Below are 19,623 nucleotides of genomic sequence, written 5' to 3'. Positions count from 1 at the left end.
AAGGAAAGCAATAAAATGATTAAGTTTTGGTTCTAAAAGAATTCTCTGCTGCTCTGAAGTAGTTTTACTATTTCTCAGGTCAAGAGTATTCTGAGGAAAGCCAGAAAATATTTGACTGATGGTTGCAATGAGCACATTTAAAAAATTTTTATTTTCTTAAGAAAGGAGAAGACTCTTCTAGAGAAGATAAAATAATGGCACAAGGCTGTCCCTTTGGCTAACCCTTTCTGAATACAAGAGGAGACAGTCATAAACACAAATAACTCCTAACACAAGTGAAATATGCTAAGTGGTAAATTAGAGCTTCAGACAGGTTCACAGGAGATTTGAGAGAGGGAGGTTTCTTCTCTACAGATGATCAAAGAAATTGCCTAAAATCAGTACTTATTCTCAACCAACACTGAGAATGAGGTATGAGATTCCTTTAGTGGTCTTTCAAGAACGTATTTATAACCACCTTAGGATTTTTCTGGAGGATCTGTAATCCCTCCTGGTTATTGGTCTTTAGACAAACTAACTTAATCAAGCTCTAATGGCCAAGCTTTTACTTCCATGAACTGTAACAATCCTGTTCAGACTAGTTGACCTCAATTCCAGAATTCTTTTCTTTCTATAGAAAATGCAACTTCTTTGATTGGAGTCATAAAATTAGTCTAATTGACATACTCTAGTGTTTCTTAAACTTCTAGAGTTTTTAGTATGTAATTTTTAGTATGAAAATTTTGTATTTCATCTCACTGTTGAAATGGTTATCTTACCAATGGTAAGGCAACATGTTTCTCTTACAGTGCAGATTCACAATTGAAAGATGCTTCCATGAGCAAATAAAGCTTACTGCTTAAGTTTTCAAGCTGACATTTCTAGACCATGGAGAATCCACATTTTTCTGGGGTTGCACAGTGATTATTTAAGCTGATATGCACATTAATAAAATTTAAGAAACACTGAGCTATTAGCTAGACCCTCCAGATTCTGTGTCATTTTTTTTCTTCTTAAAATTGTGGTCACGGGGCTCATAATCTAACATACTCCCAACAGAATGGATAGGCTTTGAGTCTTAGCCACTATGCTACCTTGAATCTCATAGGTAAGGTGCTTAGACATAAAATGAGACTTGCAACAGGCTCTTTTGACTGATATGATAGAGGCGGCTTACTCTGCCGGAATCCAGCTCCAGCAGGTCCAGGGCTCCCTGAAGGGTGGACAGTGTTGGCGAAAGGGAGCGAGAGAGCCTCAGCTTCTTTCTGCTCACCGGGCAGGCATCTCCGCACTGACCAGAGAGTCAGCTTTATTTATTGAAAAAATGTATGAGGTACAAAACAGAAGTGGCAGTTGCCTTAGACAGTGATTTCTGATGATAAATTCTTTGGTATGTAAAAATTTCCCAGAACATAGACTGGTAGAAGACTCATGCACAGTCTTTATTTACCAATAGAGATTGAAGTAGGTGACTAGATGTTTATCTTATGAGGAAGGAAGGGATCTTTAGCATTCAAATACAAGGCAATGTTTTTAGCATAGCAAAGGCAAAAGTTAGTTTTTTGTGAGCAGGGGTCCATAGCCTGTTTTCTTGAGGGGAAGAAAAACAGATTTTCTCAGGAAATGTAACATTTGCTCCTATAGTCACAAAAGAAGAAACTCCTATAACAAGTTTTTTCACAAGGCACAATTCACATATTAGCATAATTCACAATTCAGCATAAGAAGGCAAGTCACTCCCGATATCAGTCAGGCTCCTTAGGGCTAGGTGCTCAAGCAGAAATTGAGTGGGGGTTGAGTGGGTGTAGATGCCAGTCCCATCTGATGGTGGGAGGCCTTGCACACCTGCCTTACTTCAGAAGTGGCTCCCAGTACTCTAGTGGAAGGAGTAGAAGCATTTTATTTTTTTGTATGTGCTTTTTTATGTTTATTTGTGAAAGAGCGCGAGTGCAAGCCGGGTGGGGGCAGAGAGAGAGGGAGACAGAGGATCTGAAGCAGGCTCTGCGGAAAAGCCCGCTGCGGGGCTCAAACTCCTGCCCTGCGGGATCGCGACCTGAGCTGAAGTCAGACAATGCTTAACCAACTGAGCCAGCCAGGTGCCCCTAGAAGTGTCTTAAAGGAGACTAGACATACTGGAATTTCAGTGTAACTGGTTGTGAGAACATGGTCAGGTTAATAAGCTGAATTTTAATATGTCCCAAATTGGGGCAATAATATTACCCTTGAAGGATTATTTTGAGAAGTCATCAATGTGAAGTAATGTGAGTATCTAGCATTTGGAGGCAGTCAGTGGAAGCTCGTTGTTATGATTATAAACAACTGCTTATGGACTAAGTTGGTATATTTGGATACAGTTGTATAGATTTTAATTTTTAAGACTTCCATATACTTTATATCTAATTTCGCCAATTAGGAGTACTGCATAGGGAGGAAGTTACCCCTACATGTACAGATTTAAGGCATATTGTCAATACAATTTTAGAAGAATTAACGATGGTACACCCATGACATTATAAAGAAAAGGTCAGGACTTGAGGCATCCATGCCTGACCTTTGAAGACCACATTTCAGAAGCTTTCAGCTGTCCTTGCTGACAGCTATTGAGGCCATGACTTCTTCATGAAATAATCTTGATCTTCATAAAATGGGTGGATTCACATAAGAAAGACATTTTTCATGCTTTTGTGTTTTTTGAAATCTGATAGATGTTATTTCTATTGAATATTATATTTGAGAGCCCTGTGGACATAAGGTTAGAAGGCATATTCTTCTACTTAACTAACAGTCTTCTGTGCTAGGTCTGGTTTCCTGGAATTAGAGATTGAGATGAGAAATTTTAGGGAAGTGCTATATTGAGTGTTTTCAGAAGAGCAGTGAGGGGAGCAGGATAAAGTAAGGGGTCGAGGGTGGGGGGGGAGTGGGGCAGAAAAGCTAAGCAGGAACATTGTGGTGCCTGGAGACTAGCGTCAGCCTGGACCCACTGGGTCAGAGGGCAGCAGGGAGAGGGGGAGCTCTGGGGCACAGATCGTCCCGCAGTCAGTCAAGGGAGTGGCATGTTCCACACGTGTGTGGTCCGTCTTGGGCTCATGGCCACCTCCTGGGAGCAGTGGTGCCCTAACCTTGGTAGGTAGCACCCGCAGCCCCTGTAACGTCCTACCCAGAGATGAGCAGTCAGAGGCCTTGTGTAGCCTTCTGTGCCTCGGTTGCTCACAAATTCTAAATAAAGTTTCAGGTTTAATTTCTTTAGTAGCCTTCAACCAGGATATTTAATAGCATTCTTCTCTCTTCTTTTTAACTTTAGACTTTCACCTGTGTCAGTGTTTTTATTCTTACTATGCCAGCAATTTTAAGTAGCCTTAAATTCTTTTTGAAAGTGGGTGAGTCTAAAATAATAAATGTGTAACTAAAAACCAGTTTTATAATTAAAATACCAGACTCCTTAAAAATCAAGTAAGTGTTGGATGGAAAGAAGATATTTATTATTACAATGTATCTTAATATAAGTTACATTTTTATAACTACTCAAGAATAAAATAAATAAGAAGTATTATAAACCCAAAGAAGAAAGGAACAAAATTGCATTTTTGCAGGTGACACATTCATGTATATATAAAAAGTGCAGTGAAGTGAATAAAATCATCAGAGGTAATGAGATTGTAACAGGTTCACAGGATTATAGCCTATGATACAAATCTCAAAAGTCAATACAGTGAATTTATGCTAACACCATGTAGCTAAAAATATGGTAGTAAAAGATGTAATGAGAAGACATTGAATCCAGAATTGAATCTGTCTGTACCCCAGGCCGCTCCTGCCCGTACAAGTGTAGCGTGCTGATGACCTCTTCAGCGGCCCCCGTCGGGCATGGATCACCCGGGCGAACATCTGAGGCCACCCCCTTTACCTTTGCTCACATAACGACTCACTAGTTAGCAACGCGGACACATCACTTAGGTTTCTAATAATTCTGTCCACTCTTTGCACCCAGTTCTCCTGACCACATTCGTGGTCTCCATTTTTGCCTAAATTACTAGCCGATTTCACTACAGACATGCATATACTTACCTGTACACACGTATCTGCTCAGTAGGTAACATAAGCATGACATTCTGGGGCTTTCTGGTGTTTTCTTCTTTTGGTTGGGAAATTTTATTATATATTTTTTAAGTGAATGTTTAAATAGAATTCACATATATTAGACCAGGGTTTCTCAACCTCCGCACAGTTGACATTTTCTTGGCTAGAAAATTCTTTGTTGCCCAGGCATTGTAGGGTGTATCGCAGCGTTTCTGGCCTCTGCTGCGTGTCGCAGTACCGCCACCCCAGCCATGCCCACAAGGCTGGCTCCCGGCGCTGCCCGGTGTTTCCTGCACTTGGAAACCGCTGGGTCAGACCTGGAACGTCGGGGCAGCGCCCGACTGTCCTCGTGTCGTCACAGCCGCTCTGTGCGCAGGCGCCGTTTATCCTCCTTTTCACTGGAGCGGACGAGCCCCAGATTCAGTGACACGCTCCAGGCAGCCCTGTGCCCCGCAGGGGCCGGTGCGCACCTGCCCTGACCCGAGAGCCAGGCTCCCTGTGTCCAGAGCCGTCCCGCCGTGTCCCCGGGCCTCGGGGCTTCCCCCGGTTCCGGCCCCTCGGTGCTCGGGTCGTGCCCGCCTCCTAGAGCCCCGCTGAGGCTTGAACCAGGCCGTGCTGTCCCTTAATGACCGAGCACTTCACGTAAGCGCTGTTGGCAGGTCACCGAGGTTAGGAAGGTGAAAATGACACCTTGTCTCGCAGTCTAGCTGGAGATGCAATCACGTAAACTGGTAACGTGTTTAAACAGAGCGTTCCCAGAGAGGAGGGAGGGGAAGCCACGAACTTCAGGGCGTCAGCAGTGGGTTCACAAAAGGAGGTCCCGGTGAACCCCGAGGGAGGAGTCGGAGCGTGGGCGGGCAAGGGGTGAGTGTGGGAGGGTTGCAGGTGGAGGAGTGCAGCAGGGGTGCGTCCTAGAGGGAAGGAGGGACTTGGAACCATTTCATCATTGCTGTGCCCAGTCTGGATGGAGTTAGGTCATTATATGAAATGGCTGCTTTTCTGGAGTTCAGAACATCCCTGTGCCTATTTAAGAAGAAAATATTCTAGAGCAAAATAAACATTATTTTTTGAAGTATGTATAGATACATAAAATAAACTTTCAGCAGGACTGTCAGATACATAAACTGCAGGTAAAGGGAAATGAGAGAGACTACAGGTGCCGAAGCAATCCTGTCACAGCAATTTGCATAAAAATACTTTTTATCAGTTGTTTTTAGTATATGTGTGTTTAGAAAATATTTTGACCGTCCAAAAGAAACCCATACTTTAAACTTCTGTTTAAATGAGTCTCTCCTGATTCCCAGATGAAATGGTACCTTTTCCTTTTAGCCATTCTGCTAACAGCTAATGACATTGTTGCAGAAGAGAATGAGTAAACCAGGTAGAAAATATTTTAGTCTCCACCTCTGTAGGCACAAATGAAAAATATGTGGTCACGTAAAACATGTTCTTCCCACTTCCTGAGTTATTAATGTACGAGGAAATGGTCCATTTTCCCGCTTTGCCATTTGACGGTGAGCGGTGACTAAGCTTAAATTACACGAATGATTAGAAACGGTAGAGTGCATTGTCCCCTTTGCACATTAGAAAATCCAGTTTTTATTTTCTTAAGATATTTGAATTACATAATTTAACTTACATTTTTAAAAGTATTCTTTAAGTTTCTGTTAACTAAGTGAAGCAGCTCACTTATAAGGGAACAGCGATGCTTTCGTTAACGTGAATCAAACCTGAGGAAAAAAATGACTACCTAAAAGTAGCTTTTATCGTCCAAATACTAATCAGTGAGAGGAAAGTGGAAGACTGAGCTGTAAGTTAAATGAACTGAATCTAGAACATCCTCTTGCTAGCAGCAGCAGAAGGTACTTTTTAAGCATTCTACAGCAAACTTATTGTCACTTATTTTGTACTTAATGCCTTCAGATCCTGGAGATTTCAGTTTGCGCTTGGTTTGGTTTTGCTTTGCTCTGGGAGCATTTACCGGTTTCTTTTCCTTAGCTTTGACTGCCTAATCCTCGACTATCCTACTGTTGGCTCTTGCACACAAATGTAGGTATTTTCTAAACTAAAAAAGGAAGCAGGGAGGTCACAGGAGGTGGGAACTTGGGGAGGCCGGTTTGGGCAGCACTAAGAGAGGCAGACATCTCTTCTTTCCCTTGGGGTCAGAGGTCACTGTGGTTGCAAACAGCAAAAGCAGCTGATCCCCTGGATTAACACAGAGAAAGGCGCTTTTTATACTTGGCAATTTAGTTCTTTTATAAAATCCAATTAAATAATGATTCAGAAGATCTATCAACAGTTTATCTTAAAAGGGGAAAAAAACTCGTCAATTAATTATCTTATATAACCTCTTTTAGGTTAAACCACTAGATAAAACATGAGAAAAGAAATGGAAAAATAATCTTAAAATAGCTCTAATCGTACACGATAGTTTGTTGGCATTTTAAACGACCTCCACTGTATTTTTTTTTCTAAAATGAAAAGACAGAAGCCGCAGCAGGCACCTAAAACTGCCCTATGCATCACACAGTCATTTACACGTAGTCTTTGAGGTGGTACTCCGCCGAATTGCCCTCTGGCTGTGTGGTCAAGGCCTGCTGCCGCTTGGCGGGATGGAGCCAGGCCTCTGGAGTCTGTTTCATGCAGGACATGCAGAAAATCATGCCAGCGATCAACAGCAGCATGGCCGAAATGAACCCGATGTAGACGGCTCCTCCGGGTTCATGTTTGTTGCTTTCCGGCACCGTCAGGTCCAGGAAGTTTGCGACGATCTCCCTCATGTACCACACTGTCGGGATTAAACCAGAGACGCCCGCACACAGGAAACAGACTCCTCCCGCCAAGGCCGCGTGCCTCTTCGTGTCCCCGTCCCCTCCTAAGCGAGTGCATTTCATCCCCACTGTGGAAGCGCAGATCCCCAGCGCGGCCAGGACGCAGGCCAGGACCGTGGTGGCCCGTGCGGCCTGCACGTGGACGGGGAGGGACAGAACGGAGAACTTGAGGGTGCAGCTGAACATCCCGGTGCTGTACCACGTGCAGTCCATCCACAGCCCCTGCAGCTGCACCACCGCGGTGATGATGTTGGAGCCCGCGTCCACGTTCACCTTCCAGTTGGGCAGCAGGGTGGCCGTGAGCACTCCGGACGCTCCGGACAGGGCCAGGACGAACGCCAGGAGCTGGAGACGGGCAGACGCCATGCCGTTCCCTTTATCTTGGCGCCCCGTTACCTGGTGCTTGATTATGGTGGCCCTTATCCGTGCTGCAGAGAGCCAAGTAACAAAGGCTAGGGAGAGAAGACAAAACCGGGATTGAAACAGAATAAGAGAAAGGCTTACATTTCCATGTGTGGGGGAGGGGGGGAAGCGGGAACACGTGACTAGGCCGCGCTGCGGTTGAGGATGGTCTGGCCCAGGAGAGACGCTCACGCCAGGCCCCTAGTCATTACCGCTCATTCTCCTGGGTGCGCAAGGGTGGTTCCTGATCCGTGCCCGCTTTGCCCTTTGTGAGCTTAAACCGTGCTGAAGTCTGTAATGTGGGCCTGTGCCTTGTTGGGAGACTTTGACAGAGCAAATCCAGCTGTAGGATCTGGTAAAAAATTTTAATAGCTTACGGGTTTTTTAAAACTCATGATTTTTAATTAAAATACTCCATAGGTAACAAGGAAGATAAGAGTTTAAGCCCACCTTTAAAAATGACTTATAGGGGCACCTGGGTGGCTCAGTTGGTTAACTGTCCAACTTTGGCCCAGGTGGGTTCGAGCCCCATGTCGGGCTCTGTGCTGACAGCTCAGAGCCTGGAGCCTGTCTTTGGATTCTGTGTTTCCCTCCCTCTCTGCTCCTCCCCTGCTCATGCTTGTGCTCTCCCTCCCTCCCTCCCTCTCTCTCAAAAACAAAAGCATTTTTAAAAATTAAAAAATGATTCATAAATCTATATTAGCAAAGTATTAAGTTTTCAAAAAATGATTTTATTTAAAAAGTATTCATGAAGCACTTACCACGTGCTGGACACATAACCCAAGTAAACTGCTTAAGGAGGAAAGGAAATTTGTGGAAAGAAGTCAAAGCCACAGGCACGATTATCCCTAATTTCCTGTTAATAAACTTTTACAGAGTCCTCATCCAGGTTAGCACTGGTCTCACTGCAGGTGCAGGGTAGTCGCTGCTGGAACAATGAAGCCCCTGTCCTTTGCTTACGAGGATGTGAGGTCCTTTCTGGCTGGGACCAGACTCCTTCCCTGACCTAAATGAGGTAGTCTGCCGCAAAACCGGTGGTTCTGAAGGATGCGGTAGTGACACTGAATCTTGGAAGGACATGCCAGCAAAAAACCACATCACTTGTATGTGAAAGGATACCAAAAATAATTTTTGTTTTTCAAGAAAGGAAAGAGAGCGCTGAATTCGTAGCTTGGTGGTGCTTTAAGCCGGCAGCACTTCCTGCCTTCTTTGAGGGAGATCCTGTGGTCCCTGATGTGCAGGAATAACTGTTTGGTGTTTCTGAATTAACTGTTGAATGATGTCTTAGAGCGGCCCTGTCACACTTTGTGTATTTCACAAAAGGCAGTGTGGGCCTGGAATCCATAGTACTGGGCTCCAATCTTTGCTTTCCAGAACCTCTCTCCGCCTTAGTATCCTCTTCTGGAAAACAGGATTATAGTATGTATATCGAAGAGTTAAATGCATTTTAAGGGCTTAGAGAACAGTGTCTGACACCTGGAAAGTACTCCATAAATTACAATCGACACCGTTACTAGTATGTTGTTTTATGTCACGTGACAATTGCTATTTAATGACATTAGAAATTTTTTTCTTTTCTCTCTTCCTTCACTGAGCTGATTTGTTTTCATAGAATCTTAGAGCTGAATGAAACTGTAGATACAACTTTGTGCATTGTCAGTTTTGCACTTTGGGAAAGATGCTGAGGTGGTAAACCCCCCGAGGCCACACCGGGCTCAGCTGCGGTGTCCGGGTGTTCCCGCCTCCCCGCCCCTGCCCACCCAGTGCTCCCATATGAGATGCTCTCCGTGTGCTTCCGGGGAGGCACAGAAAACACAGATCTGCAGGCAGAACGCGCCATTAACTATCAGCTTCATTCACCCCGTGTCCCACCAAGAAGAAGAAAAAGAAAACCACTTCTGAAGACATTAATGGACAACAGCCAAGGAGATTGATGCCTGGCTTTTGTAAAATAACTGAAGTAATGCTAATCCGTGCCTGTGTTAAAACGTCCAAACTTACCATAGTTCTAACATTGATTCTCTGAGAAGTTAAATCCTTGGCTGGCTAAATTCACCTGTATCTTTAAAAGTTCAGAGCTTTAAAATGTGACAAATTTAGGAAACGGTTTCCCTGAAATTTTAAATCCCTAAGCATCAGACTTAAAGACACACCAGAGTACTTCGGCTTTTGGTGCAGCCGTAAAGTTCATTTCTGTTTTCCAAACCTCTTTTCATACCTGAGACCAAAACAGCACAGAAGTTAAAGTTTCCAGAAAAAAAAAAAATGAAGCACATGTTTATAGTTTCATAATAGTTGTTTTTAGGTTTGGATCTTAGCATTTCAAATTCCAGGCCGTTCCCTAACTTACTGCCTTCCCAGACCATTGTCAGCTTACGGTTTCTCCCGCATCGGGATTGCTGTTAACATTCTCTAAGAGCATCTCATCCCTCTCTTCACTTTTACTTCGGTTGAGTAACCTTTATGTGTTGATCAGTCTATGCTCAGCTTCCCAATTATAACCTTTTTCTTCCCATTAACTGATATGTTTTATAAATGTCAGTGTAATCCAGGCTTGTAGACAGCTTGTTCGTCTTAATTAACACGTACTGGCAGTGATAGATTACAGGCAGCCACCGTTGGCGTAAACAGTATGACACTGCGTTCAGTTAGCATAGTGCTTGCTCACTGTTGAATGTTGGATTTTAAATGCTTGCTTCTGCACAGAGAACTTAAGCAGGAAAAATTTCTTCTCCACAATGAAGGTCACTGTTTCTGTTCCTTTTGTAAAAATATACTGGCATCTTAGCTATATTGCTGTGATTTTTTTTTTCCTCTCCGGCCACAAGTATGATGCAGTTTGTGGCCTGTTCTCTCAAATTTCTATCTTGTATGGAATAAAAGCATACTTTGTTTCACTCGTGGTGGTGATGGTGGTGATGGAATACGGCGAAATCCAGCAAAAGCAGCAGAAGGGTCGTGTGTAAAAACTTAATTCTAAATAGACGGGTCTCTCAGCGTTCCAGAACACGCTGTGTGCCGCACAGAACCTGTGGGTGTTAACTTTATGGACTGACTTGGCCAACAGAAAGTCTGGAGTGGATTTCATTAAAACGAAAGGTCAGTTTTCCAGACAAGATCTGCTTGTAACAAAACTATTATTTTAAAAACAGATTTACAGCTCACAGTTCGAACTAAATGATACTTAAAGGTCTCTACTTCTACTTCTGAGCATCGTGGAAGCCTCTCATTTTCCATACCTTTTGTCAGGAGCCTTCAGTGTCTTAACTCCCTTCTGTCAGTTGTCCTCAAACGGAGCGGCCTGGGGCGGCGAAGCTACAGGGGAAGCTCAGGCCCGTGTCCAGCTCCTGGGGCTCGGCCGCTGCTCCACGCTAACTCGTGCGCAGACGCCAGCACGGGAGTGCGCGGCGGGGCTGCCGAGGGTGCTGGAGGAGAAACACCAGGTTCCCCGTCTCATTTTTTGGGCTGTGGGAGAATTAAGAAAGGAGAGGCGGGGAAGGGAGGGAGTTGTTGTTACAACAGGATTTGTTGAAACCTGAAAGCTGAAATGCTTTTGTGTCGCTGTACAGAGGAGGAATTCTTTGCGTGCTCACAAAAAGGCTTTCTTTTCCTTTAATATTATGTTGTAGTCCACAGTTATAATTTATTTTTGAATTTTTATCTGTGTTGGAAGATGCAGTTTATTGTGTCCCCAATTAAAGAATATGGTCTGAAATATTTTTAATAGATTGTGCTTTTGCAAATGATAGTCAAGACAATCTTTTTATTCTGGTGCTTGTGACTCGTCCGAAATCAAGAGTCGCAAAATTGGGGGCTTTCAAAAAGACATCCAAGAGAGTGTTTGTAAATAAGAGAAAGACTCTGTTTTTCAAATAAAAGGGGAAAAAAAGGAAACCCAGCAACAACTATTGACTAGAATCTGACCAGTAAATCTACAAGTATTTTGTGGGGTCCGTGAGGGGGGTGTGTCCTTAATTTTCTTTAGTTATTCCTTCCACTGAGAAAGATTTCTGGAATATAACTTAATAAATTAGAGTTTTTAGAAAGTGTGAAGAAATAACACTGAAATGATGTGCGGCATATTAAATGAAATAGTGAAATCAAATCCTGAGGTCCTAGTACCATGAATAATGATACAGACACGTTTCATGTCTATCTACTTTGGGTTCACATTTTACTTTCCTTCACTAATTTTAACTTTACAAGTTATAAGTTCATAGCCACTTGATAAAGAAGATGACTGGATTTTTTATTTCCCAAATATTGTAGCCATATTAGATGTTAGCCATCTTTAAAAAGCAGTCAATAATAAAATGCACATTTTGATTATCTGGATTTTTCTTGATTTTTTTTTTTTTCATTTTGTTTTCATCTTTTCTAAGTCTGGCCTTTAGCAAGGTATTTTTCTTCTTTTAGAAACCTGATGCCTGTGGATTTCTTTTTCAGCCACAGTATTTTAATTTTAACATATGAATGTATGTTTTTTTTCTTCTGTCTCATGGAAATATTTAAGCAGTGCTTTGTGTAAATACTGGGTGAAGTAGAATTGAAGTTCAGGCACTAATAGGATCAGCGTTGTTATTTCTGCCATATAGAGAGATCCCGCTGGACCCCTCCTTGCTTGCTCTGTGCCATGGCTGACGGTGCGGCCTGACCGATGGCCGGTGGGGGGCGCCGGCTCCGGCCTCAGGAAGACGGGGCCCTATTTTCGTTTTCAGAGCATTTCTGATTGCTCTTCTGCCTTGACAGGGGCACTCACCCTGTAACATCTTAACTACCTCTTTTAGAAAAACAGACTTCTGAAATGCAAATAACTTTCATAAATGACCAACCTTTAGTCCTACAGGTGTAGGATTTCTGGTACAAAAAGGGATGGAAACGTAGAGGTTTATAGAGAAATATAATTCATTGACCTCATCTGCTTCCACTGTGGACGTCAGAGAATTACCCCTTTTTTTTTTTTTTGCTTATTTTATTTTTTTAAGTAGTTTATTGTCAGTTTGGTTTCCAATAACACCCAGTGCTCTTCCCCACAAGTGCCCTCCTCCATCACCACCACCTCTTTTCTCCCTTCAACCCTTGGTTCCTTTTCAGTATTCAGTAGTCTCTCAGGTTTTGCATTCTTCTCTCTCCCCAAATCTCTTTCCCTCTTCCCCTCCCCCTGGTCCTCCATTAGGTTTCTCCTGTTCTCCTGTTAGACCTATGAGTGCAAACATATGGTATCTATCCTTCTCTGCCTGACTTATTTCACTTAGCATGACACCCTCAAGGTCCATCCACTTTCCTACAAATGGCCAGATTTCATTCTTTCTCATTGCCATGTAGTACTCCATTGTGTATACATACCACATCTTCTTGATCCACTCATCAGGTGATGGACATTTAGGCTCTTTTCATGATTTGGCTATTGTAGAAAGTGCCGCTATGAACATTGGGGTACACGTGCCCCTATGCATCAGTACTTCTGTATCCCTTGGGTAAATCCCTAGCAGTGCTATTGCTGGGTCATAGGGGAATTCTACTGATAGTTTTTTGAGGAACCTCCACACTGTTTTCCAGAGTGGCTGCACCAGTTTACATTCCCACCAACAGTGTAGGAGGGTGCCCGTCTCTCCACACCCTCGCCAGCATCTATAGACTCTTGATTTGTTCATTTTAGCTACTCTCACTGGCGTGAGGTAATATCTCAGTGTGGTTTTGATTTATGTTTCCCTGATGATGAGTGATTTTGAGCATCATTTTATGTGTCTGTTGGCCATCTGGATGTCCTCTTTGGAGAAGTGTCTGTTTATGTCTTCTGCCCATTTCTTCATTGGGTTGTTTTTTGGGTGTGGAGTTTGGTGAGTTCTCGTAGATTTTGGATACTAGCCCTTTATCTGATATGTCATTTGCAACTATTTTTTCCCCATTCTGTCGGTTGACCTCAACCGCAGCCATTTCCTACTCGACACATCCCCAAAGGCACGGGAAATGAGAGCAAAAATGAACTATTGGGACCTCATCAAGATAAAAGCTTCTGCACTGCAAAGGAAACAATCAAGAGAATGAAACCTTTTAAGTCCACAAACTTTTGTAGATAAATCTTACCTTTTTTACCTTAGTTTAGGCCCCTTCGCTGGCCCTCTCCCCTGAACACCCAAATATATATCCGAGTGTCAATGTGACATCACTGACATTTCAGACCTACCGTGGACCTGTTCTCCTCAGTTTCCCTGTGTCCATCAGGCCAAGCTCATCCTGGCATTTGGCAGGTCCCAGATCTTAAAAGCATCCTTGATTCCATATCCAACATCCACTTAATTAACAAATCCTCTTGTTTCTAAACCTCAGAATAGATCAAGAATCCTCCCACCTCTGATCCCCTCTGTTGCTGACTCGCTGGCTTAAGAACCTCACGGGGGGGGGGGGGGGGGGGGGGGGGGGGGGGGGGGGGGGGGGTGGAGGCTTCTGTCTCCTGCAGCGCTGGGTCTCCTGTGCCAGGAACAGTCGAGCACAGTACGTGTTGGTTGAATAAATTCAGAAACTGATTTTGAGTATCTAAAATAAACTTTACCTTTGTATGGTTAAAAGATACAAAGCCTGGGTGGCTCGATCAGTTAAGCTGCAGACTTTGGCTCAGGTCATGATCTCGCGGTTCATGGGTTCGAGCCCCGTGTCCGGCTCTGTGCTGACAGCCCAGAGCCTGGAGCCTGCTTCAGAGTCTGTGTCTCCTTCTCTGTCTGCCCTTCCCCTGCTCACTCTCGGTCTCTCAAAGATAAATAAACATTAAGAAAAATTTTTTTTTAATTTTATCCTTTCTGAATGAGACTGCAATTTGAAGTAATTTTGTGGCTCTTCAGTTTTGTCATTTGGGCCTAATGCGAATACCTACGGTTTATAAAACCGCTCTCTGAGGCAGCTGTGCTGCTCGCTCATTGACACGGCCCAGTGAGGGAGCAGGAAGCCTCAGACGGGAAACCTGAGCCCCAGAGAGGGAAGCAAGGCACCTGAGGTTGTGAATGAGAAAGCAGCAGGAATAGGGACTGAGGCCCAGGGTGCTGTGACTTGGGAACACTTCCCTGCCTCCACTTAGAGAGGAACGTATTTGTACATCTCGTTAGAATGCGCCCTTCCTTTCCATGGTAATCTGGAGAATGGTGCAAAAAAAAAAAAAATAACCCCAACATCTCGGTGCCTTTCTGTGGAAACGCTTCTCCTTCATGTAGACTCCGTGACGGGGTAGCCGGCCGGTGACTCAGCAGCCCAGCTCTCTTTCAGATGTTCTTATTTAGCTATTTTTAAGAAAAAGTTGCATGTAATTTCCTTAGTGTGTTTTTCTCAGTAATGATCATTTGAAACTCAGACAGGCTTTTCTCTTTTCTCTCAAAGACCTAATAATTTAGTTGAATATTTTAGAAATAACAACAGTACATACTTTTGTAGGAGTTTGTTCAGCAGACCTGTGTGTCTCACCCCTGCCCACACATGGCTGCCATCTCACTTTGACAAAGGCCTGAGGCCCAGGCCCCAGGGTCCTTGTTTCACTGGTCTGGGATGGTGCCCACTCACGGTATGTTTAAAATGCTGCCCACTTAATTCCAATGAAAAGCTGAGATTCTGACTTTAAAAACAGTGTCTTCTCTTACTTGCTTTCTGTTCAGCTTTGAAAATAATGAAAGTGCAGTGTAAGATAAAGTAGTTCACCTTCCCTGTCCCACAAATTTAAAGTGATTGACTTCATCTTAAAATAATGTTTTCTTTGGACCCAGTCTTAAATTAATAGTATCAGCTCTGAGCAGGATCAGTTCATTATTTTCCTCCGTCTTTATGGTCATCTTAGTTTTCAAATAATGTTTTGGGCTAGCCTGAAGACTTTCTTAACTTTTAAAATTGGTAGCTTACAGATTCGTTGGTTGTAGTGAGGACTTTGTTTAAAATGAAGATGAATGGTCTTTGGTTTATGTGTGTTCTCAAATGTCTAGTGGAGCCAGCGTAAGACTTGATTTTTATAGCAAATCAGGTAAATGTTTCTACATAGAGTACTACCCACCCCCCACCTCTCTCCACAAGTGGTGTGTTCTCAGACCTCCGGGAGATGCCTAAAACTGCAGCTAGTACCAAACTCAGTACACACTGTGCGTCTTATGCACACTCAAGTGTAATTTGTAAGTCAGGCGCAGTAAGAAATTAACAGCAGTAACTAATGATAAAGCAGACACTTCTAACGGCATACTGTAAGACAGGTTACGTGTGGTCTCAACATCTTACCGTACTCTTCCTGTGACGGTGACATGAGGTGATGAAATGCCTGAGCGGTGAGATGAAGGGAGGGGGGTGACGCAGGCTCTGTGACATGGTGTGAGGCTACTGCGCACCCTCTGACACCATCAGGAGGGTCCCCTGCCTCCAGACTGTGGTTGGCCGGGGCAGCTGAAAGCACAGAGAGCAAACCGTGGATTGTGGGGGGGGGGGGGGGGGCGGCTGTGTAAGTTACACGTACATTTGTTTATTATCCGTTACCTAATTTTTACGTTTTGTTTCTCCTTTTATGTCTTCAGAGGAGGATCCTGAGGACTTGTTTTCTGTTTTCCTCTCATTGTTTTAGAATATTGACTGTCTTTGGATTTTGTGGTGACATTTGCAGATCGATTTAATTTTTCAATCTAATAAGTAGTATAAACATGTATTTGTTACACCCTCTTTGCACATAATTTTAAAGAGCAGGACATTTTTTTAAAACCTCGTCATTTACTGGCCGTATCCAAGATCGTGGGCTGAATGTGCCTCGCGTGGGCCTGACCCTCAGCACCTACGACTGCTCTTTCCTTGTTCCTCTTTGCCTTTCTTCCCCGTGACTCTGTCTCCTGCCCAGCGAGGCGTCCTGTGTCCCAGCCCCGCCCGCACTCTAGGGCCCCGGGTGACTCCACGGGGACTGTGATCTTGCTGGAGTATAAAGCTTGCATCACTTTGAATAGTTTCTCTTATTTATTTTTATCTCTGCTGATAGATACCTAGGGAAGACTGAGGCACCCAGAGCTCCGTGAGTTAAACTAGCAAAATAAAAAATAAGCACAGGTCCAGGGTGAGACCTCGTGGCTGTAGAATCCGCCTTTCAAAAGACAGAATGTCGTTGGGGCCCCTGGGGGACTCAGTTGATTGTGTCTGACTTCAGCTCAGGTCATGATCTTACGGTTCACGAGTTCCAGGCCTGTGTCGGGCTCTGTGCTGACAGCTCAGAGCGTGGAGCCTTTTTCCGATTCTGTGTCTCCCTCTCTCTGTCCCTCTGCTGCTCGTGCTCTGTCTCTCTTAAAAATAAACAATAAACATTAAAAAGACAAACCGTCTTTCAGATCAGAAACCAGAAGAGCAAGACCACAGGAGGACATTTAAAGGACACAGGGCAGGCGGTCTGGGCACTCGTAGCACACGGACTGGGAGGGTCCAGCACCATCCGTGCCGGTGAGGGGTCAGGCCCTCAGGAGGACGCCAGTGTCCGTGGTGGCCGTCCGTCTGTGGAGACTTGTTCCCGTTGCATGTCGCTGCACGGTCTTATGATGGTAACGGGGCCTGCATTTAGGGGTAGTGTTTGTAGTTTTATACGCGCGTAGGAGAAGGACTGACAAGGCAACTTGGGGACAGCTCCTGTCCCTTCGACAGTCATGGCTCCTTGTGAATTAATACATCGGCATCTGTGTTCGTTTATGAGACTTTTAATATGAGTAACTTTTCGAGCAGCAGTACTTAGTATTGTCTTGTGAGTCTGCCTCGATCGACATTCTCCAGAAGGACAGGCCGTACTGGGGCCATGGAAGCAGAGGCCGGACCCCAGTGGTGGCCCAGTGCGGTGCCAGCCTGCGGCCCCAGAGAGCAGGGCCTCTCCAGATGCGATGGCACAAACACCATGGTCATGGTTTATGGGGAAGGTCATGGTTTTAGGTGTCTTCCCCATGATCATCCGGGAACTCCAAGTGCAGTGTGATAGAAAATCTTAATCGGATGTTGTTCTTGTCCCTCTTGTGCTTTGTTTAAAATTGAGCATTGACCTCCCTGAAGTCACTTCCCTATTTTGGGACCAAGAGACCTTGACTCATCTTGCTCTTGTTGTTACTAATAGGCATAATTTACATACGTACATACGTACATTTGCTGACGTGCATACATTTACATGCACAATTTACACAGTAGAGCGCTTTCCCCATCTGCTCCCTTCGCATGGGCCTTTCTGCTTGTTCCTCCTCGTGCTCAGTCATTCTCTTACGTGCTCGTGCTCTTGAGGGGAAGTACTGTGACTGTCCTGTGATTCCAGGGAGGAAGAGAAAAAAACACTCCATCTATAGGAGGACAAAGGTGGGGTGGAGCTTCTGGAGAAATTAATGTTGCTCGAATTCAAATTCAAATTACACACTTTAAAGGAAGATCTGTAGGTATAACAGTGTGTCAGCCTATGTCGAGTGCACTGGGTTAGGAACACCGGAATGCTCTTAACGTGTTCGTATGTTAAGGTTTTAAAGCTGAAATTCTGTCCTTAAGTTGGGCTTGGGACAAAGATTACAGGCAGAATAAAGCAATTATAGGGAATTTGATAGACATTTGGATTTATAAATGGTTTTGAATAAAATGTGTAATTCGAGTATCCTACGCTTGCATGACCACTGTCATCCTTGTCTGGGGCATTTGTAACTGGAGGCCATCATTAGCTCAGCGCAGGGACGGGAAGGGTGTCACACTGGTAGCGCAGGGACGGGAAGGGTGTCACACTGGTAGCGCAGGGACCGGAAGGGTGTCACACTGGTAGCGCAGGGACCGGAAGGGTGTCACACTGGTAGCGCAGGGACGGGAAGGGTGTCACACTGGTAGCGCAGGGACCAGGCGCTCCCCAGCGTGCTTCCCGTACCGTCACTTCACCTGACGCCGAATGCGACTCGCGCAGACCTCTGCCCGCCTTTCCGTGAGGTGATGCCGGGCCCCTCCCATCTACGCCGACCTGAGACAGTACCGCCTTGAACTTGGAGTCCTCTCACTGCTCCTGAAGGCTTACCAGCGGTTCCCTGTAGTCCTCCTTTCACCATTCTGTTCTCTCCAGTATGGATATAGCTCAGCCAGTCATAAATTACAAGTTCCCAGTCATTTTTCGTTTCTACTGAGTTGTCCCTTAATGGTCTCGAATGCCAGCAGATGTGTTGGGGACCCTTTCTTAGAGAATGGCTCCCTTTGTTTCTGTGCCTTTCACGGGGTAGTTGGGCGGCTCTTTGGCATATTAGGATCCCCGGCAGGAGCTGGGCAGCCCATTCTCCAGCCTTCTCTGTAGTCACGTTGATTCGGGATCTGAGCGGCGATATCTGGGACCGGAGATTTACCAGCTGCTTAGCCCGGGCCTCCCGAAGTGTCGTAACCAGTCACCCCCTGGACACGCGGCCTGGAAATCCGAACTCCTGCCTGCGCCTCGGGCAGCCCGGGCCGCTGAAGCCTCGTCTCAGCTGGGTACAGCACTGATGTCAGAGTGGACTTGGGAGGCACATATTTAAATTCCTTATAAATCCTTCAATCTGAAATTTTCTTAGGTCAGTTTCTTTGGTCAGATAGAGACCGAGTTTGGAAAGCGGCTGGCAACAGGATTTTTAAGTGCATCTAGTGCCTGCGTACTGGTTTCTTTTTTGTAATGAAACCCTTTAATAGAGTTAAAATTCAAGGAAGGAAAATAATAGTTGCACTTTTTAAATAAGCATTCAGTTATAAGTAAAAAGCATTTTATATCTGTTACCCTAGTTACCAAACAGCTTTCCTGTGGTTCTAGAGAAATGGGCTCCATCATTCACAGCATTTCCGAAAAGCGGCTTCGGAGGCAGCGGCAGGAAAGAGGGCCGTACCGGGGCCTCACAGAGAAGCAGGACACGTTACGGGAAGGGTCACACTGAGTTTCTCAGGGTCCTTGACTAGATAGAAACTATTTGACGGTGAGTGGGTAATTTCTTTTAGTTGGGATATGCTGTTAGGCAGTCTAAGTGGGTGTCAAAACTACACTTGATCTTCTGGAAGTCTGCTACAGTTAGGGTGCTGCTGTCTTTGCACAGGGCTGAAAACTTGATGGAAAACAAACATAAGACATTTCCTATATTTGCAAACACCAACCGTATCTCAAAGAAATAAAATCAGGCAAAGAGGAGGCCAAGTTGAAAAAAAAATTTTTTTAATGTTTATTTTTGAGAGAGTGTGTGAGCCGGGTAGGAAGAGAGAGAGACACACAGAATCTGAAGCAGGCTCCAGGCTCTGAGCTGTCAGCACAGAGCCCGACTGGGGGCCCGAACCCACAAACCCTGAGATCATGACTGGAGCCCAAGTCGGACGCTTAACCGAC

At 44.7% G+C, this 19,623-nt stretch overlaps 2 protein-coding genes across 2 annotated transcripts in view; one reads left to right on the top strand and one right to left on the bottom strand.

Annotated features, from left to right (window-relative positions):
- Positions 1-19,623, top strand: part of TFB1M (transcription factor B1, mitochondrial) — a 63,346-nt gene that overhangs the window by 38,052 nt on the left and 5,671 nt on the right. The window lies entirely within an intron of this gene.
- CLDN20 (claudin 20) lies at positions 6,385-7,253 on the bottom strand. Its single transcript, XM_029944053.1, has one exon. The coding sequence runs from the start codon at positions 7,251-7,253 to the stop codon at positions 6,591-6,593; it is 663 nt and encodes a 220-aa protein (XP_029799913.1). The 3' UTR covers positions 6,385-6,590.

This window comes from Suricata suricatta, chromosome 7, assembly GCF_006229205.1.
Source record: "Suricata suricatta isolate VVHF042 chromosome 7, meerkat_22Aug2017_6uvM2_HiC, whole genome shotgun sequence".
Classification (NCBI taxonomy): Eukaryota; Metazoa; Chordata; class Mammalia; order Carnivora; family Herpestidae; genus Suricata; species Suricata suricatta.
Note: the sequence above shows the minus strand (reverse complement) of the source record. Positions and strands in the feature narration are given on the sequence as shown.

Coding starts and splice junctions, on each gene's coding strand:
- CLDN20 (XM_029944053.1), bottom strand. CDS start 7,253: ATGGCGTCTGCCCGTCTCCAGCTCCTGGCGTTCGTCCTGGCCCTGTCC.